General features: G+C 37.2%; 1 protein-coding gene across 6 annotated transcripts in view; it reads left to right on the plus strand.

Annotated features, from left to right (window-relative positions):
- The window catches only part of erbin (erbb2 interacting protein), a 56489-nt gene that overhangs the window by 20458 nt on the left and 13698 nt on the right, over window positions 1–22333 (plus strand). For all 6 annotated transcript variants that reach the window (XM_086152330.1, XM_086152333.1, XM_086152334.1 and 3 more), the window contains exons 3-14: window positions 6299–6493; window positions 7554–7671; window positions 9788–9866; window positions 10085–10174; window positions 12829–12885; window positions 15108–15171; window positions 15455–15529; window positions 17394–17538; window positions 18809–18881; window positions 20400–20529; window positions 20665–20780; window positions 21025–21094. In XM_086152330.1, coding sequence (XP_086008456.1) covers window positions 6308–6493; window positions 7554–7671; window positions 9788–9866; window positions 10085–10174; window positions 12829–12885; window positions 15108–15171; window positions 15455–15529; window positions 17394–17538; window positions 18809–18881; window positions 20400–20529; window positions 20665–20780; window positions 21025–21094 — 1203 coding nt within the window. In that variant the 5' untranslated portion in view covers window positions 6299–6307. The remainder of the gene's footprint in view (window positions 1–6298; window positions 6494–7553; window positions 7672–9787; window positions 9867–10084; window positions 10175–12828; window positions 12886–15107; window positions 15172–15454; window positions 15530–17393; window positions 17539–18808; window positions 18882–20399; window positions 20530–20664; window positions 20781–21024; window positions 21095–22333) is intronic.

Genomic DNA, 22333 nt, shown 5'->3' on the forward strand with positions numbered 1-22333 from the left:
GAAATTTCCCCTTGCTGCAGTTTTATTTACATGGATTTCTGCCTGTGTTTAGTCATCAGCCTGCACTGTGCAGAAATTGGCAATATGTTAACTGCGAGCAATGGGGAAATAAGACGTCTGTCCATTCATATGTGTCTAGGATTGCATGGACAATAGCTGCTGTCTGGAGACATAGATCTGTGTGTCCTGGTCAGTAACTGAACTGGTTTTCTCTTAATTCAATATCTCTCTGCATTATTGAGCAGAGGCAGCTCTCCCGTTGTGCCAAATGGAGCTGAATATGGTGCTGTTAATGAGGCCCCTTTAGGGAAAGCCATCAGTAAAGTTTATTTTTGACACAATACTATTAAGTTCTGTTTGAGTACAGAAATGTGTTTTTCTGTTAATAAAATAAATGTTTGTTATACTGCTGTTACATTTTGTAAAATATGAACAAATGCTTCAGGATTACTGCTTTGACAGTAATCCCTCCAGACTGCTAGGAGTGTAAACCACGGATTTATTTAGACAACAATGCAATTTGTGCCAATATCATAGTGATTCATTCAGTGATTCAATCATTTGATTCAAATTGTAAGCCTGACATTGATATTAGATAATAAATGCCAGTAGTCATTTTTTTCGAATGTTCAAGGAGTTTCGTATAATAGGAATTTGGATATCAAAATACAAGGCGGTATGATAAACTAAGAAGGGTATAATTGCCCCTTACTAAAGTGGATATATTTTATCAGTGTATAAATCTTGATGAATAAAATTACAGCAACTTAATAGAAACAATTGGACCATATACTCCTGATACAATCTCAGTACTGCACCAACTGGAATTATGGTGTGTGTGGCATGTGTTTACAGCAAACAAAACAAAGCCCAGAAACAGAATAAAGAAAACATTCACAATGTGTGAATTTACACAAAAACTGGGATAAGGGAAATTCTACAATGCTTTGATTGTATTGTAGATTTGAACTTACATTGCACAATGTGATATCATCTCATATGGTGTGCACTCATGTTCACAAAATGCTTAAATGGAGGTGAGAAAGATAAAAACGTGTCGCTTGACATTAGACTAAACAGGTTTGTCATGTTATTAATCCTGCTTGGAGGCATACCACATTTTTCTTTCTTGGTATAGGCTTTGTTAGTAGAATGATTAAAGAATGGGATAATGGTTAAGTACATGATCTCATTTAAAAAGATTTACAGCTGCTGTATGGGAAGGGTGAGAAAACAATCCTATAACCCACTGGCACTCCACCCGTGCATGGAGGAAGTTGCTTTTTCTTTCCTTTTCCTTCAGACAGAAGCAAGTCAAGTGTATCCCACAGGCTCTGTAGACTGTTGTGTCTGTTTTTGTCCTTAGTTGCTTTTGTTGCCATAATCTCTAATATAAAATGTTTCAGCTCTGGCACAGCAATCCGGTAACAGTCCTCTGCAATCTGGATCAAAAGCTCCTTTCATAAGGCAAGGGCTAGCGTGTACTAATCACATTCTGCCATATCAACCAGACAAGTACTATTTGCTATAAATACCACAAGCAGCTCGCTACTGTCAAATGCTGCACTTGTATTTCCTCTTTACATGTTGCACACATAAGCAGATAGACAAACTATATCTCCTGGCTTTAACTTTGTTGCTATGCTCATACTTGGATATTTAGATATGCTCCTCTGAAATCCCATTTCTTTTTCAGGATGTTGAGTTGCTGCATCCTTCAGTGTATGTAATTAATAAATATGTGGTATTTATAAACCTAATACAAACATGCCTCCTGCGTGTTGCTGGTTCGGTTCCCGGCTCCTCCTAGTGTTTCGAAGTGTTGTTGAGCAAGACACCAAACTGCTCCCCTGGCGCTGGTCGATGGCAGCCTACTGTTCATGGTTCATCCATGATGGGTTAATTGCAGGGAACAAATTTCCCCACGGGGATTAATAAAGGATAAATTATAATAATTATTATTATAATTACCGGTATTCAGATAATTAAATCAAAATAAATAACATCTTAGAGAGGGTCACATTTCTAATTTATGTATTAAGTTATTTTGGAGTTTTAGTGGGAAAAACACAAGATGGCTTTTTATGGATTTCTATGTGGTCATTTGTCAAATTTTTCCATATCACTGTGCCAGACAGTGTTTTTATTCATTTTTGCAAAACATGATAGCAGAGATTTCTATTTGTTATAGAGTAACTCTTTTGACAGACAATAACACATGGTGTAACATTCATCTTCGTCAGGTGGAATTAAGCTATTCAGTCTCATTATCCTGTGTCTCTCTTTCAGTTAATCCCTTCAACAAAATTTCTCAGGCTCTGACTGATGTACAGTTTTCTGTACTCAATCAGTCGATACCTTTCATAAACAGTTAAGCAAGCTCAGCTGTGTGCTTTGTGTATGACCCAGGGGTCGGGGTGCGGATTCTACCCTTGACCGTAGTTTCTATAGCAACAGCCCTGACCCGGGAGGCTCTTGAGTTACAAGGAGAGGGTTGCAGCAGCAGTTTCCTGGCTCTGTCTAGAAGAATAAAATGGGAATCTGTGACTGCCCTCTGGACTATTTCATTCAGTCTTGCACAGATGAAGCCACAAAGATTATTGCCAGACTGCAGTGTCACATGTTCACCATTCATACTTGCCCACACATTTTGAAATTTCAGAATAACTGGACCTTTTTTTGTCCTCCAACATTTTCAATGCCATCATGCAGACTAAAATGCTGATTTAAGTAAAATTGCTGCTCAAATAAGAAGACCAAGAAAGAAAATCTGAGCTTAAGATGTCTGGAAATGCTGATTGCACATCTTTAACTGTTAGTTCATAAGTCAAAGCCCTTGATGGACTAAAGCTGGGTGAGTGGAGTCCTTCATCATTTCAGTAACATGTAGGTCAGTGGATAAGCCTATCTATGCTGCGGGCAGTGTGGTGCCTTCCAGATTACTCTCAACAGGCTCCAGTCAGACAGAAACCTACCAACCCGGCATTTACCCAGCCCAATTCATTTTAACTTGTAGTAATTGTTGGGGAACCTTGCAAAAGAAAGCATAAACATCACATGAAAATTTACAAAAACAAGAAAATGCGTGCAAACAAATAAAACAGTGGTTTCACTGAGACTATGTTTTGCAAGTACCATAGTATGAACATTGGAATGCCTCTGCTTATCTACAGTGTTAAGAAAATAGTACCACATAGAATCTATAAAGCCAGTGCAGGGATCCCTTTTCCTCCAAATGTCATATGTTTTAACCTTTTAAATGCAGTTGACACAACAAGAATGAAGTCTGTAGATAAAAACACTCTTCAGGAGGGCACTATCGTTTCATACCTATTACAGTGATATTTCTGAAGCAGCTACTCTCTGCTGAGAAGCTGGAATTACCATTGGAATCCTATAACCGTTGCTGTCATAAAGGAGAAAGTATGTATCATTTAATAGCAATTACAGCGATATTTAAATCGCAATTCTGATATTTTTGAAGCAGGTAGTCTCCTCTGTAAAAGCTAAAAATCACCTTTGCTATCCTATTACCAAAGAGTAAGGATGTATGTGTGTTTTACTAATGTAATTTATTTGGAAATGCATTATGTTATTATATGGAATTATATGTCACTGACTTCAAAACAGTTAATGAAATTCATAATTTTAAATTCAAAATGTTAATAAACACTTGAATTCATTTGATTCATTTTGTTTTGAATTCAGTTTTTAAATGTGTATGTACACTTCTTGCTTTAGGTACAGGCTACTACGTTTCTGTTTGACATGCTTAATTAATGATGCACCAACCCTGCTTAGCAGTGGCCTGTTGAAGAAGTCTTGTGTTGCGTATAAGTGTTTGAACACATCCCTCAGTCCATTATTCCTGCTCCTCCCCCAGCCTAGCCAGAGAAACTGAACAGTGTGTTGGTTCCACTGGACCTCTCCCAGTGCTGTCATTGAAAAGTCTGTCATGTTTTGTCATGTATCATGTGTAAAGGATTGTGCAGAACAATTTTGGTTTGTTTTTATAAACTAAAGAGGAGGCGGACAAAGGTTTGTAACTGTCAACAATTCCAAAGAAAACATGTACTTCCAATTGTCAACGCTGCCTTGTGTTTGACACTATCATGTGCTGCTAGATAGATGTATAAGCCATTTTTACGTTCAGCCTGCTGAGGTAGCCCATTAAATACTCGGACAGATTGATAAACCGCAAACAATATTTTCATTTGGTGTTAGTTGAGATGAGCACACCCAGTGTACAATCTTACAGTGTGTCCACTGGGCACATTTTATTTTAATATTTTTTTTTAGTGGTATACTGCGATCTATCATTTTAGATTACAGCTTATATAACTTTTACGGATGAATTAGTTTCTGTCCTTTTATTTTAAAAAGTGAGCATTTCTCCTCATACCTCACCTTATGATGTTTTTGTTTCATCATGTCTGATTAGACTCTGCCTGATTCTGCTTGGGTTATTGATTATAAAAAATGTGTATACACAATTAACCAATTAAAACATTTTTTTTTTAAGAAACTCATCCATGATGATACTCGCATTTTATTCTCAGTAGTCCCAAAGGTATCTGCACTTATTTTCCAATACCTAGTACAACAACACTTATTTGTTTTTAAACTGTAGAAATTTTGGCATGGGACTACAAACACTTTTAGGCAATATACTGTACACAGTTAATCAAATAATCTGCTAGGACAAGCTCAAACTTACAAATACAAATGTGCCAACACCCACACACTGTCGCTGCTGATAGTGCAGGTCAAGGCTATCACAATTATGGAGCTCAGCCCAGCCAGGATACACAGTGAAAAAACATCTCGGGGATGATATGCTGGTGTACAGATTAAGATGAGGCAGAGGAAAAGTCACATTCTTGGCATGCCGTCGTGAACAAAGCCTCTGTTGACCAGAACACATTCCATAGTGCATACTGTATGTGAATAAAACCTCTGTGTTGACCTAAACCTCAAGCAACAGGAATTACAGTACATAGTGATTCCTGTGGCAAGTTATAGGGTATATTCACAGCTATATCCATTTAAGCTCTTCCCCGCCAGAATGAAACCTCAAAAAATGTTTCCTCTTTCATGCCTCCTAATTGACAAAGACGTCGGTCTATCCATACAGCAGTGTTGCTGCAGCCGTTACTTTCACTACCATTTCACCTCTCTTGTTTTCTGAATGAATTGATTAATTTATAGTTTCACAACTTAGAAAAATGCATTAAATCATGTTCCCTCTAGCCCCATATGACATACTCAGCGGTCTCAAGTGTAAAGGAAATTAAATTTTGTGTCACCAGGTTTAGGTAAAGAGTGTTAGGTGTTGTTGTTTCGTGAGCAATGAGAATGGAATGCAGACTTTTCTGAAACTGAAAAGTCTAATATCAAAGTAGTCGTAGATTAATATTGTCAATGAATCATTTCAGCTTTAATTTGAAGTTTGCTGCTGCTGTTCTACAATTGAGTTCAGAAATTGAAGGTTCAATTAAGCGTTCTTAAATGTTGAACACCTTTTTAAAACTGAATTTCAGTTGATTTGTCATGTAGATTGTCAGCTCAGTGATAGCAACAAGAAAGAGAAGAATTTGATGTAGAAATCTAGAATTAGGAAAACCTTTAATGAAGATGAGTTGCAATTACAAAAAACCCTTTGGCCTTGGATCAATATTTAAAGCCAATTTTTAATTTATCATGTTAGACTAAAATAAGATGTCTTTGTGATTTAGTGTACAGCATAGACAAAAACACAAGATCTTCTTGGCTGAATTATACATCTCTTTTTCAAAGAGGGATTACGCTCATTATTGCAGTTGGAACAGAGCCCATATTGAGTATGAATGCTGCAGTACATCATCTTCTTGGCTCTTCTTCTTTAAATAACCTTGTTGCCCTTTAGTGTGTGTCTGCTTAGTTCTCAATCACTGTAATATAAATCCTTTCTTGTATTTTGTATGACCAAATTTATAGAAAAAAAACTGTTTGGAAACTGTTAATTGTGGAGGCATTTCTCTTAATGGATCTGTAAATTATTATTTTTCTAATGCATATTTCTGGTCATACCCCATCAGTGGATAACCAGTCATACAATTGTATTCCGACAACTGATTGTAATAACAAAATAATGAAGGAAATGGCCAAATCAGAAATTATGAAAGGCTGCGAGTATGAGATTTATTACTTTCACACTGCATTTCATTACATAAACTAAAACCTCTGTCTGGATTAGGAGGTGTGAAAGTATAACATATGCCTCTGCTTGTTTCTCTGAATATGTTTTTGTCTACCCTAGTGCCTAAGGATGTCCAAGCGGAGCTTGTTTGTCCGTCTGGTGCCGTGCCGCTGCTTGCGGGGTGAGGAGGAGACAGTGACGTCTCTGGACTACTCCCACTGCAGCCTGGAGACTGTTCCTAAGGAAATCTTTGGTTTTGAGAAGACCCTGCAGGAACTCTTTCTTGATGCCAATCAAATCGAGGAGCTGCCTAAAGTAAGATCTGACACTGATGAATTGAAATATCTACTTCACCTACTTTTACTATGTAAACCCATTTAATATTTATGGAAGGTGAGACAAAAACTTTTTTTTTTTATGACTGTAGCATCATTGCGCTTCTATATTACACTTTTCTCTCACCCAGTCTCTTTCTAACCTTACCCTGTTTTAAAACTTCCTTAAGCTAAAGTCACATGGGTCATTGCAGATCTCAAGTAGAAACAATAATCATGTCTTGATATGAGCTGCAGAGTAGTTGGGAATCAGACAGACAGCAAGACAAAGCTGGAGGTTAATGAAGTACATGGATATTCCCCCCAAAAGAATGTGCGAGGACGTTGTTTTTCTGACAAGAGACATGTCAGCCAGGCTATTGACTGATGCAGAGTTGTTTATGACCTTTAGGCAGTACACTGAGACAAGCCTCATTTTCCCTGTCTGCCTGTCTGAGAAGTAATCAGTGTCATACTCAATAATCAGTCAAATATCATTTACAAATATCATTTTGTATGTAAAGACTCTTTCTGCAGTAACATTATGCTTGCATGAATTGGGCTGGAACCAGAGCTGTTCCTGACAGGTAGACCAGTACACTGATTGTGGGGCAGACAGTATGAGAAGCAATATGTTGATTATCAAACTGATTATTACCATAATCATCCACTAAAATGAGGCCAGGTATTGACAACAATCACGTGTAAGACTTTATCCCCTCATGAAATCTGGCACTTTGAATACTTAATTACATGGATATCATTGTTGAAGAACCTTTTAAATAATATGAGATGAGATGAGATGAGAACAACTTTATTTATCCCGAAGGAAATTGTTGTGCCAGAGTTTCAAGTAAATATATTCTTTAAGTAAATATATTCAAGTAAATATATACTTTATAAATATAAAGTAATATTCCCCCTTGAACATCAGGGCATTAGAATTATCTATTGCACTGTCCACCGTGATTGCATACACATTTTGAAGAATCCAAGTCATGACTGTTTTTTTATCTGTTTAATGTACTTATGTCTTATCTGTCACTCTTTCTTTCCAACAGCAACTGTTTAACTGCCAGTTACTGCATCGATTGAGCATGCCTGATAATGACTTAACAGAGTTGCCCGCAGCGATCGCGAACCTCATTAATCTCAGGGAGCTTGATGTCAGCAAAAACAGTAAGTTAAAATGACCACTGTTTCTGCATGTCATTATCTTTCTTTCACAAACATCACAGGGTCACTTGGGCTTTGTTTTGACTGGCAGATTAAATGAGGTATGTTATAAGGTGTCATCAGCCTCTTGCTTAAAAGTGAGTTCTGAGCCAGGCCACCAGTTCATTGACCTGTGAAGTTCATAGCTTCAGCTCTCCCTGTTGCTTTTCACACTGAAGGGTTGCAGTTTTAGTTTAAAAATACTCAATTTTAAATTAAGGTCCTGAATAAAAATAACTTTGGTAAAACTTCGAAAGTTTTATAAAGAACAGATTTCTAGTCAAGGTATTAAATTTGCAGACGGTGTGAAGTCTTTATGACATATCATAACATTATAATATAATGTTTTCTGTTTTTATCCAAAACAAATACAAGAAAGAAGGAAATGTCATGTTATTTGTATCAAGAAGGAGCAGTTTTGAAGACTCTGGGTACAAAGGTGTACTGTACCATTTTAAATTAGAGTCAAGAGTCTCATGTTCTTTTATAAGCAACAAAATCTAAAATTATTTAGCATGCATTGGTCACCTGAATAATAGCCAACACTGTTAGAATCATTAAAATGAATAAAATGAATTTAAAAAGTACAGTATTTTCCTCTGAAACGTTATAGACTAGAACTAAAGAAGTATCAAACAGAAATAGTCCCGTTGGAAAATTTGATTAGTTTTCTTTCTGTTACTGATTAAGGAAAATGACAGACATACTGCAGTAAAAGCTATCTGTTTAGTACGTTTTTTTATAATTCAGTATGCAGTACAATTTATTTTCACCTAGTCCGGCAGCAGACATCACATATCTACACAATCACACAGCCCACCAACAGTGGAGCTTTGTTGTGTGTGCGCTGTCTACTGTCTTCTGAGATGATAACGGTGTGGTTTGGTTATTAGTTACCTGCATAGTCCACTGAAATTAAGGTTGAATAAAATACAATAAAATAAAATATTAGTACATGTAGTAGTCACAACAATGCCACCATTTTTTTTCTGGATAAGCCTGATTTGATTGTTAAAATTGAACAGTATTTTGTTAAACCTCATCTGGCAGAGGTCCATATGTTTAATGACTTTGTGTATAAATATTTATGTGTATTGCTGTGAAACCACTGATATTTTCACGAGGCAGTTTGACTTGGACAGCACCAAAAAGTCAAGGATTAACGTAACTGGATAATGCTCAAATATTTGAACTCTTGGCAGTTTTGCTGGATGTGTCATTTTAAATTTCAATATTTTCATAACATCCTAATGCAGATTTCTACAGGTGTTGGGGTTTTGCATCAAACAAGTTGTCAATATACACAGTATCTTCATCGCTGTCAAAGAAAACAAAGATAACACCCTTAGCAGAAGCAGCACAAGGTATCTTTCCAACATACAGTAAAAGCTAAGCAAGGAAGAAAAAGAGCAGCTTGCTCGGCAGAGCGGCCTCATCCGCACAGGGAGCTTGAAAAGGTAGCTTTGGTATAAATCAATGAGCACACAGGCAGCCTATATTAAACAAATGTCGAAAGATGTGGTGGTTTTTCATGAACCAGAACTGTGTGGCTCATGTTAGAATTAAAAATAGCTTCTCCTCCTTCACTGAGCACTCTGTGCTAAGTGTTGTGAACACAATACAAAGTGGGTGGAAATAAACTTTGACACTCAATCACATCCCTGTTCTTGTTGTTTGTATGGTTTGGGTGTTTGGTGAGAACTTGCAGACAATCATTGTGTTTTTGTCTTCTTCTTTTCCTCCTTTGTTATGTCACCTGTACTGTTTAGAGAAAACGAGAAAAGGTGCAGAACCACTCTTAATGTTCTACTCAATGTAAGCTTTTACAGTTCAAATAGACAGCCTTCCTGCTTGACATACTTGTTAGCTGGAGTATCTACAGCCCACCGGTGTTTAAAACTGGCAAAGTTCCTCTCTAAAAATGAATATGATGGCATGCGTCCTTTGAGGTTTTCGACAGGGGTGGTTTACTTTGTGTCAATGGTACTTGCTGTTGAAATACACTAGACAAGGGACTTCTATTAGAATTCCATATTTAAATCACGAATTGCAACTTCTTTCCTGTGAAATATTTCTTCAGGTATCCAGGAGTTTCCAGAAAATATCAAAAACTGCAAAGTCCTAGATATAGTAGAGGCCAGCGTGAATCCCATATCAAAGTAAGTACAGACATCATGTGCCTTTGACTTATTTTTTTTCCATTTATTTGAAGGCCTGAATGTACTGTAAACATGCATGCCTTCTATTTACTTTGGTGACAAATTTTTAAATCGGATGCTTGTATTGAAAAAGTGGTGTTTTAGCCTTTTATTTTGTCAGCTATATCAGGCTTTAATATGAATTTCTTCATTTTTGACCCCATTTGTGTTTGTGCCAGGCTCCCGGAAGGCTTCACCCAGCTTCTGACTCTAACACAGCTCTACCTGAATGATGCCTTCCTGGAGTTCTTACCAGCAAGCTTTGGAAGGTAAGTTGTTCTGTTGTTAAGCACAATTTAAAACAAACAATTTGGCCAAACTCTTGATTCAGGCTGCCAACTGTCCAAAGTGGTTGGTTGATTGGATCACATTTTCATGCTATAGTCATTGAGAGATGTTGACATGGAAAACTGTATATATTTAGTTTCAAATGCTTATTCTTAAAAGTCATGCATCAATATTTTGTTCAGAGACGCATGAATAGTTTATAAATAAGATGTGTACGGAGGTTCTCAGTTATCAAGGTCATGGTGAATTTCTGTTGAAATCTTGCCACAACAAGAACATTTCGGCCACAATATTAATAAGATTTGTGATTGGTTTGTTGTATATTAATTTATATATACTGTTAGCCCAACTGATGGCCTAACAGGAAAATAAGAGAATCCTACTTGTGGTTTATGAAGGGTTGGGCAGCAGAAGCACAACTTCTCACTTTATTTTTCTTTAATGAATCGTATGATCTCAAATTAAATACATTGCCAGACAAGTAGCATAAGACAATGTTCCAATAATGCGTAAAGCACTACAACTGCAAGTTTGTCCAACAATTTAACATCTAGGCATAAGACATAAAGTAAAAGACAAAAAATATAAATTCAAAAAAACCCCAACTTTAGCAAAGGTTTTAGCTTTCAAGGACAGTGGGACTTGGTCAATTCATATTGCAATAAATTTGATCTGATATATTCAATCAAAGCTACTCACTGTCTGGTCTAAATGTCAATTATATAGTTAATCTTTTGCTGGGGAAATCCCACTAAACATTTTGAAGACTTTTTAAAAAGGTTTTCCAGCACTGAGTCCCCAACATATCGAAACCAAAAGCAGTGAGCAAGAACTTGGGTTTCAGTGTAATAGGCCCACCTCCTGCTGGCATGTGGGTTGGTAAGTGTATCATTAGTCACAGTGTAAAGGAGCACCCTGACAGCTCAATTAAAAAATGAATTTATCATGACGCTTATGTCATAACACTTAGAAATATGCCATTCTAACCCGGCAGCAGTGCTGGATATACTGTACCAATAAACATTGTGTCACTCAGAAGACTCATGAGCTCTGTGCCACAGGCCTCTGCTTTCAAGAAACTATCATGTTAATTTAATATTATTCAAGATTTAACGAAAGAATTTAACAGTTGCTGAAATATCTTATTTGAAGTATAACTCTGTATATACAGTACTTCAGATTTTGAGCCAATACTGGAGTATATACTAAACTTTTTGGGGTATATCCAAAAGCCAACTATATATGTACACAGCTCCTGCATAACTATTAATGTGACTCCATGCCCCAATTTATCATGGGTTTGTGAGGTCAAACTTCTTCTTCAGTCATGTTGTGTGTTGTCATGCTTGTAAAAGTCTGCTTTAAAATAGAATTTCACTATTATGTATTCTCACTATGTATACCAGGGGTGGGCAAACTACGGCCAGCAGGCCACATCCATCCCATTGGTCTTTTTAATCCGGCATGCCAAAGATTGGTACAGAATTCATACTTGATGTGGATGATTGGATCAATGAATGTGGGAGCTCAAACAGGAGATTATTTCATTTTTGGAGCTACTTGAGAACACTTGAGAATTTTCCTGAGCTGAATAACACAGATTGGCTCTGTGATTAAGCCGTTACTGTGAACATACTGACACACATGTATGAGCAAGACGTGAAGCTACAAGAGAAAAATTGGTTGTGTATGAAATGCAAGCAAACGTCAGGGCCTTCAAAACCAAGCTGGTATTATTTTCAAAGCAAATGTCAGACAATGTTCAGAAAAATGTCGGTCGAGTCTGATATGTAGTGGTAACAAATGTGGTTTTTTTTTTATATGTATCATATCTTGTGCTGACCCGGCCCGTCTGTCAAATTTTAAAAGTCAATGCGGCCCCTGAGCCAAAAAGTTTGCCCACCCCTGACGTATCTCATGGCTCTGCCTGAACACAGTTGGAGCAACAACTGCTGCTCTTTTAACAAGCACATATTTATACCTCCCGTGACATGGAGTTCAAGGCTAAACTGCTGGTTCGTCAAACCTCAGGGTAACTCTAGTTTGTATTGTTTTCAGGTTACACATTTTTTGTTTAGCCCTCTGAGGACGCCAAAAGTCTGATGACACAAAACATGCAACATGAATTGCCTCTTCTCTCACCTTGTGTTGTAGCCATAGTAACCATGACCTACACATCCTTTTGTTTTCTGGTTGAGCACAGGTTAAAAAAAAAAAAAAATCACAGTCCTGCAACAGCACATAATAGCTGGTTATGTTGGATAAGTTAATTTAAGAAATCAGGGTGACCATTAATATTCTTAATGTGAAGCAAGGCTTTATTACATTCTTGTCTTTAGTCATCTTTTGCATAAACACACTGAAGAATATGAATTTAAACTGTATTAAGTGTCACCAGTGGAGCACTAATCTAATAGGTGGAAAGGTGCATAATATCATGATTTATATTGCCATTAAGTAAAAATCAAATTGAAGACCCCATTGCATTTTTGATTGTCGAAACACGCGAAATGAACAGGATGCATTATTTGGCTCAATCATCCTGAACATTTATTCATATTTATTTGTCCTTCATAAACCTTTGCAAAGAAATATACTACTATGACAATGGCTTTCTCCTGTGTTCTTCTTGTAGGCTGACTAAACTTCAGATCTTGGAGCTGAGAGAGAACCAGTTAAAGATGTTACCAAAGTAAGTTTTACTCAAGATCATAAAGTAATGGAAGAGTATCACAGCTTCTGTGCTTACTCTTCCCTAGAGACCCCTGCAGCATTTTTGCTTCATCTGCCATCCTGCCTTTTTTTTGTTGTGGATTCACTCTCCGCACCTCTAACAGTAGTATTAAATTCCACTGCATTACATAAGAACCCTGCTTTTCATGGTTGCTTGCTGTGACAAGTTTTATAATCCTCCACTGAGACAGGGCCGAGGGTGGGTCCACCATTTGAACAGGTAACATTGCCGCTGGGAGCCCCAGGAACATTTAGGAAAGCTCTAAGTGATTGAGGAGCCACTTACTTTCTCTTTCTGTCTTTTCTCATGCTTCACTTGCTGTATCCTTCCATTTTATGTCATGCCCATTTTCCAAGCAAAGCTGCATTACCCCTTTGCCTTTTTGTCCTTCCTGCTTGTGGCTATGACTTTTCTTTCATCTATTTCTGCTTTTCATTATTTTAAACTGAGAGACTGGCCAGCCACTGTATTAAGTTCAGTGCGGCACTGGAGCTCTTAGCGGATCTTCCCTTGCTGTGTTTATGTGACAGATGCCAGACGTGTTAAAGGCTGGAGCTCTGACAAAGAAAGGCACTAATGATTGGGAGTGTTGCCAGAGCGACACGCAAGCATCTCAAAGATGTTAACAAATGTTTTCATGGATATAAAGGTGCAAGTCGTCTCTGGGCTTCCTCATGGAAAGCAACCCCTCCGCCCCCCTTCCTTCAGTGCACAAAGAATAAAGAATCACAACAGGCGTACGCTTCAACCAAATATTTCTCCGTTTTAAAAATGCCCTTTCGCTTCTCACAACATGAGTTGTATGCCATAGTGGTTTATTCAACTGCTGAATTTTATTTTTTCCAAACAAGCCGGTCCAGCTCTTCCTTATCCCTTTTAGTTCTCTGAGGCATCTGTTGTCGCCAACTATGAGGAAAGAATGTGAAAAAATTGCCCACTAAAAACTTACAGGGACTTGATTTATATTTTCTTAATTCTCAGAGTATTTAAAAATCAGTAAAAGCTTTAAATCATGTTATAATTTGTGCCATATGTCTTCTCATGTGTTCTCATTTGATGAAGAGCTTCTCAAAGCAAAAACCATTTCCACAGTGATGTCAGAGAACCTCTGCCTCCCACTCTGCTGAATCCCACTCTGATTTTCAAGCAAAGGCTGGTTGTAATCACGTCTCATGGAAAAAATAATCTTTTACTAATCTAACCCCCCCCCCATTGCTTTATTGTACAGAATTTCTTTGTCGGCAATTTTGTACCATTAAAACACCTATTTACCTTCATTTTCTCAACAAATGAAATGTTTGTGTAGTACGGTTATTTATACCATTAGATTTCAACAGTTTGTACAGTGACATGTGCAATGGATGATTAGAAACCATTGTCAGATTACCAACACAACAGTATGGTGCTAGCAGCAAAAGAGGATCCTCTATTGCCATACAGAAAGGAAACAAACTTTTGCTCTGACATTCCTTTTGCTGTATATCCTTGATTACATCATAGAATTGAATACACCATACAAGCCCCTGTTGGTTTTACAACTTGTAATGGTTTTAGAATTGTCAATTAGCCTGCCATTTCTAATCTAACCTTGGCTACTTTTCTGATTCTTATTTAGATTTATGTGTTTAGACGCATGATATTGCCTATTACCCTGAGGATGTTTTATCTGTTTGTTTTTGTTTTGTCATATTTGGCAGTTCTGTTAAAAAGTTTGCGTGGAAGTCTGCCTGTGGTTAGAACTATGGCTAGTTTAAATTGGAAATAGTGGCCTACAAGTATGTTTTGAGTTTTCATCTCAACCTCCTCAGAAATTGAGTTTGACACCCTTTGCTTCGAGCTAGCATACGTCATGTTTTCCATGATTTAAGCATATTTCTGTCCTGACTGAATTCTGAAGCTTATTTATTTATTTTGAAGTAAAATCACTTTTGAATAAGGCACAGTATTTTGCCACTTCAAAATCTGACAACAATCTTTTGGCTTGCTCTGATGAAAATATGCGTTTTATTGCTTGTAATCTTTCAAGATTTTATTTTTCCTGATCAAAGTTTGGCATTGTAATGGCCCTCTTGTAAATGCATGATATGGATGAATGGCAGTTATATTTACTGGATTTTTTTGATTATTTTTTACATTTTTATCGGCGTATTTGACATCCTGTTCTTTCTGTGTTTCTACAGAAGCATGCAGAAGCTCACACAATTGGAGAGATTAGATCTGGGCAGTAATGAGTTCACTGAAGTGGTAAGTTTCAGGCAGTCGGTATGTTGATGCTTAGTGCTCTCTGTCTCTGTGTTGGAGACCCCTTTTTTCTAAATATCTCAAATTCAAACAAGTTTGACTGCCACATAGCCTTTAATTGGAAATAATATCCTAATACAAACACAATGGTTGATTTGCCAGGATTTGTTTCACCATATTCATGACTTGAGCTTTACACGCAGCTACTGTATCTGTACTACAAAAAAATGTACCTATGTACCTTACTTTGCAAATTTAACCTAATTTGTGCTCTAAATCTCTCCAGCCTGAGGTGTTGGAGCAGCTGACTGGGATGAAGGAGCTGTGGATTGATGGGAACAGACTGACATTTTTACCTGGGGTATAATTCAATGATACATACTCTCACCGATTGCTTACCTCAAAAAACATCCTTTTCATCAACATTATTGCAGTTTTAAACTACATATTAGCACAATGCAACATTTGAAAATAATGCAAAATTCATTCCTTAATAGTCCTTTGGACCGAATCCATGTATCCATCTGCACAGTAAATATTGAAAATTCAGTTGTTTAAAGCATGAGGAATAGTTTCTGTGTGTGTGTGTGTGTGTGTGTGTGTGTGTGTGTGTGTGTGTGTGTGTGTGTGCGTGCGTGCGTGCGTGCGTGCGTGCGTGCGTGCGTGCGTGCGTGCGTGCGTGCGTGCGTGCGTGCGTGCGTGCGTGCGTGCGTGCGCACAACCTTTTTTTTTGCAATCGGGTAGTTAAGTTGTTAATTTGCACATTTCTGTTTGATTTTCCTTGACTTAAATTGAGATTTATCATCAATATTTAAGACTGCAACAGTTGATTTGTAATCTGCTTGGTTATCACTTTATGGTTTGCATTTTTCTGATAATCATGATATGCTATTTTGAAAAAGATTAAATCAATATGAAGGTTTAAAAGCAAGGAAAAATGGACCGGAAAATTGTCTGTGTTTGCTAGCATTATATATCACATTTGATATTAAATAATTCAAACTGTTGTACTACATTTGTAACTTATCCTGGATGTTGCTATTTGTCCTTTTATATCAGGCTTTTATCATGTAAAAACCAGTAGACAAGGAGTTGATGCAGCTGTGAAGTAATGGCTTTCCATGAGCATAATTCATTCAGAGCAATGTTTTGATATTTAGTATGTGTTGCATGAAATTCCATTTTATCCAACTGGCCAGCTTGTTTAGAACTAGGCCATAATTAATGCATTAATTCTGCTGCCAGCATTTCAGCAATGCCAACTGTAACCACAGTCTGGTATATAATGCATAATTACATCTATGAGGCTTGCATGCCTTACAAATAATTCAGAATGCAGAAACTCCCCTTCATAAAGTGTAGTAATGTAGCACAGTATATATCATGATCAAAGTGTTGGATTGATTTTAAATCCATAACTTTAGTGTTACACCAACACCGCTTTATAAAGCCAAGCTCCCACTGGAGTGACTTAGTTTTGTTCCTTCCTCCACATGGCATTATATTCCACCGAGAGTTTCAGAAGTGGAGCAATATGCCTGCCAAAATTTCAGTGATTTGATCATTTACCCATTTTGTCTGTATGTAGTTACATTAGGTTTTGTTTATTTTGAAATAGATTTTTATATCCTTCTGATGGTGCTGTTGTTTTCAGAGTTAATACAGTTCTTTTCACTTGATCCACATATTTTTCCAAATTCCAAGATAGACCTCTTGGCATTTATGCCAAAAGCCTTCTGACTGGTGGTTTCCTGGCCTTGAATATACAGTCAGCCATCTGTCAGTTGTATTTTACAAATTTAAAAGGATGCCATTCCTTTTTTATGTCTGCGCCGTTTAGTTTGTACTGTGTAAATAAATACACTTCCCAACAAAACGGTACATGTTTTAACCAAGTGGATTGCAGAAAATGCTGAAACATGTGTCATCACTTCTGGTAGAAGCACAAGAATCATCTCAAGTGGCTGCTGTCATCAGACTTTGGTTAATGCCACTTATTATTTATAGGTGGTGAGTTCTGTTCACAAACAACCAACAAAAAATATTTTCAATATTTTATCTTGACTTGCCAAACTCAAGAAATGACTATCACTGCTGTCCAGACACCCGTATCATATGTCTGTGTGCATCCTCCTTTGCATGTCCATAGAGGAAGAACATTTGAATAGCATGAACGTCAGGGGAAAAAACCTGCTCTTACCTGCTTTTTATGTGTATCTGTCCAGATGTTGGGGATGCTAAAACAGCTGGTCTACCTGGACGTATCTAAGAACAACCTTGAAATGGTAGATGAACAAATCTGCGGCTGTGAGAGTCTCCAGGACCTCCTGCTCTCCAACAATGCCCTGACACAGCTGCCTGGCTCCATCGGTAAAGATTGAAAAACACAACATACAACTTCACAGCATTTATCACCTCGCAGTCTGGTTAATTACTGGATTCTTCTTTTAAAGTTATGCACGCATTAATGCTTTGTAGCACAGCAGTTCGGTTGTAAATCCTGTCTTCTAATCCTTTGACTCTCAAGTTTTCACTGCACCCAATATTCGGAACAGTGCAACAGCACCACATATTATAGCTTCTAAAATGGCCATTAAAATAACCCAACACAGATTCATTACAACTTTTCGAAAATGTTGAGTAGAGAATAAATTAAGGCATTTTGTATTGTCTTCTGTAAGTTGTAACAATTTGTTTAAAAAAATGGCATGTAAGTGTTGATTTCAAAACCACAGGTATTTACTCGAAATACAGGCTTTTATAATCCATTGTAGTGGTACCTCAATTTATGGATAGACAACCTCAGGAACAAATCTGTTTAGAAACACTACATCCATTAGTACAGAAACAAAATTTTGGTTGATGAGCAAACAAATTGCTAACAGACGGTTCATCACTGGTGTAGATACACATTTGCACATTGGTCACGCTGCAGCATCCATTGTTGGAACGCCTCCGCCGAACTTGCCATTGGTTCTCCGTGCATTGTTTTTGTGCTCCTTTTATTTATTTATTTTTCTTTCTTTCTTTTAAATCTTAGAAGAAAAGATGGGGAAGAGATTGTAGTGAAGCATGAAAAAAGCCGCCCTGTTTTCAATATTGCTTGCAGAACCGTATTGCAAGATTATCAGTCAGTACCACAGTGAAGGATGGATTCCATTGTCTCTTATGGGAAAATCTGTTTTCGTTTATGAAATGATGCCACCACAGAATTAAACCTTATGGACTTCTGTCTGGTGGTGTCCCATTTTCTCTACATATTTGCCTTCCTCTCAATTGATAAGTCGAAAAGGAAGGGTAAATTCTTCACATTAGTGCCTAACCCTAAATTTATAAAATGTTTTACTGAACCCTTTTTATGGTTATTTATGCTGTTATCTTTCATCTTAAAATATGAGGTAATACTGGGTTAATAAACTCAGAGGAGGCTGCATGCACAGAGCCATAAATCCTAGTATTTATTACACTAGGACTAGCTGCTGTATTGATGACAGTATGAAATAATCCAATTAACTCCTGTAATGGAAGTTCCCCATTGTGATGGAACAGTAAGTGATAACCTCTGCCCTGTGCTGTTGTATGCATATCTATAATACTCGCCTCCTCTCTCCCTCTCTTTCTCTGTTATCCATTTCAAAAGGCTCTCTGAAGAAGCTGACTGCGCTAAAAGTTGATGAGAACCAGCTTATGTACCTGCCGGACTCTGTTGGAGGGTGAGCATCCCAGCAGTAGCTCTAATATCAACAGAATAAACCCTGAGCTCAGTGGATTATTGCACTGCTTTCATCTGTCATTACTGATCACATAAAACATCAGTCTGGAATAATCAGATCACATTAAATATAATGAGGTCTATTGGTTAATGTGTTTATTCTTACACCGATGACACTCAAACAAAAATGACCGTCATAATGAATGCAACAGTGATTGAATATCTTTTTTCAACTAACTCATAATAATGCTTTGGGGTTCACTTATTGGAAGGATTTGGTGGTATATTAGTCATGGATGGTGTCAGCGGAATGGTCCACTATGTGGTCAGCTGCTGAGACACCAACCCTTCATCTACTCTGAATGATTATGGTCCAGCACACAAAGCTCCAATTAAATCTCCCACTGTTCTTTTTATTTGTTGTGTTTTTAAGTCTCCCCTATCCCTCGCCAGTCAGTGAACCTATTCATCATTTTCTGACTGATACAGATGGAGTTGTTTTTTTAGCCTTTTGTTTCCAAACACCACCAAATATCCAGAATATTTATCTGTGTACTTTGACACAGATTATGTGACAAAGCCTATGGTTTAGGTTAATCCCATGCAAGGATTTCAGTTTAAAATGATTTTTGCCTGGATGTATATGTAGACGCATTATACAATACGCTCTCTACCAGTTATCCATCATGGTTCCCTCTGGGTTGTATTCTTCAGGAAAGGTTAACTTTCTGCATTGAATTGATGCAGCACTGTCGGAAAGGTACATGACTGAATGTTATGAACATGTGGGAAATATTATCCAGTTCCGTAGTATCTTGAGTGAAGGTGGTCAATATTACCAACCCTGACACACCAGTCTAAATTGATAAGTACCAGAACAAGCAAGGGGTAGCCATTGAGCTGTTGTAATGTGTTTCAAAGTTGGCAAGAAACATATGACTTCCTAATTGTTGTTTTCATGATACATGTTCAAGAGGTTTCAATTCTCCTGCAATCTTTCATTTAAATAAGTAGTCACAAGAAAAAATAAATAGACATTAATGATTGGAAGATCTGTTAAAACACACAGCCACCGTGTTAAAAATTGCTTGAAGTTTTTGAATAAAACAAAAACAAAACACATTTTCTGCGCTTGCCCAAGTAACAGTTTATATGTGATGATGAAGGTGTTACATATTCAAAACCTTCTCCTCACATACCCTGACTGGTTTTGTCTTGGTTAATCACACTTTTTAAAATCAGACCCTGCTGACCCCTCTTGACGTACATAGATTTTGATCACTGAAGTTCATTGTATATGAATCTCTTGGTACTCTTGGGTATTTTCACCCTGGTGAAAATGTTCTAAGGCTTTTGGAATGAAGGAACCATCAACCTTAATTCATGTCCTTCCCTGTTGAAATCATAGTCAAGGATCATTTACCTGTCAGACCAGATATCCTTGTTATTTTACCAAGTTTCACAGTTGTCACATAAGATGATTAGAGTCCTCTTATCATCCTGCTTCTCTCCGTGTCAGGCTGACATCTCTGGATGAGCTAGACTGTAGTTTCAATGAGATAGAAGCCCTGCCTTCCACCATTGGCCAGTGTCTCAGCATCCGCACCTTTGCCGCTGATCACAACTTTCTCACCCAGCTTCCTCCAGAGGTGAGCTTTCGTTCATATATGCAAGTGTCCTGAGGTATTTCCACTTGAGGGCCACCAGAGTTTGCTTACAGTAAAAGTTTTCCTTGTTGCTCAGCTTCTCTGTTTCTGTTTGTGGGGGGGGCTGGCTCTTCACAGATGGGGAACTGGAAGAATGCAACTGTGCTGTTCTTACATTCCAACAAGTTGGAGTCATTGCCTGAGGAGATGGGTGACATGCAGAAGCTCAAGGTCATCAATCTCAGCAACAACAAGTCAGTCAAGACTCACTTAGGGTCAAATACATAGATTTTCCAGATATGTATTAAGCTTTTGTTTGATATAGTCAAAAATTGGACTTTATTACAGGCTGTTTTTCACTCCATAACAAATAACATGCAATCAAAACCTGTCAAAAAGATTTGTGTGATTAAAAAGAAAATGTTTACCACTACAGATGCTTCTTGAAATTTCCTATCTGAGTTTGGTTGAGTATCTCCCTCTTTGTTTCCAATACAGGTTGAAGAATCTTCCATACAGTTTTACGAAACTTAACCAAATGACTGCTATGTGGCTGTCTGAAAACCAGGTAAGGCCTTAGATATATTAGTTTTTCCGTTACATAAAAGAATTTTCAAAACTCTCACCTGCGTTTAATCCTCCTGTCATTACAGTTGCATTTTAGGTGTGTTATATATATATCTCTATTTGTCAAGTAGTAGTGAAAATTCAGCTCCTTACTCAATGCAAAAACTTAACATCTGACCTGAATGCATGTTTAAGGACAAGATTTTTTTAATATGGAAATTATTTTAAGTCCTGTATCAAGTACCATAACCAAATATACTCAAGAGTTATGCAAGAGGAGGTTTGGCACCTGAAATTTGGACTTGCTTTTCTGCTAACTTTGCCCCTAGCAGAGAGGGAGATAACACTATCGAAGGTAGAAATGTTTGCTCATAAAACTGTAAGGTGACTTTTCCATGGTAGTATAGCTTTTCATTGGGAAAGACACATTGTCTTGAGTGTTCTCAGCATGCTAAGCAAAGCTGTAGGAGTGCTGAGTTTCTGTCTGTTGTCAGACTTTTTTTTTTTTTTTTTTTTTTTTTCCTCTTCTTCTCCATTGCAGTTTCTCTCATCTAATGTAATCATTAAGATCACTGATTTTACAAGTTACCACCGGAAATGTTGATCTCAGTCTTGGAGATAAACTGTCTTTAAGGACTTTTATCATAACCCTTTGTCCCCTGAGTTAATTTAAATTATCTAGATAAAAAAATGTATAACAGTATTTTCATTTATAGTTTGTAATGAATGAAAAAGTAATTTTGCACTGATATTTTATACCAGACATGGATACATTGATCTGATCCTTGACTAATATTAACTAAATGGTGAAAAAAGACATCATTCTCTGATTCTTCCGTTCATGTTTACATTTGTCTTCAAAGTTAGAATGATGTTTTATTGTGATTTATTTTTTTATATATATTTTTTTTTTCTACTTTTCCCCCCAATTCTCTTCTACAGTAGGACCCACCTAAAGTGACGGTTCCTAGCTATAGTGGCTTATAAAAAACCTCAATAAACAGGTGTTCTACACTTTTTATAGATTTTACTTGATTACAGTCAGGAGTACAGAGTGTGCTGTTTGGAGTAGGTTAAACAAAGGAGCATTAAATCACATCGATGAAGCGTAAGAGAAGTTAATTGGTAGCTTGAAAAATAATAAAAGGGGAAGAAGGTTCTCACCTCAAAGAAGAGAAAACACATTATATGTATCATCATCCATGCTTATGTGGTGTTTTGCCACCCTCTCCTCAGTGAT

This window comes from Fistularia commersonii, chromosome 9, assembly GCF_037954325.1.
Source record: "Fistularia commersonii isolate RoL2024-O1a breed Wild chromosome 9, RoL_Fcom_v1.0, whole genome shotgun sequence".
In the NCBI taxonomy this organism is placed as follows: domain Eukaryota; kingdom Metazoa; phylum Chordata; class Actinopteri; order Syngnathiformes; family Fistulariidae; genus Fistularia; species Fistularia commersonii.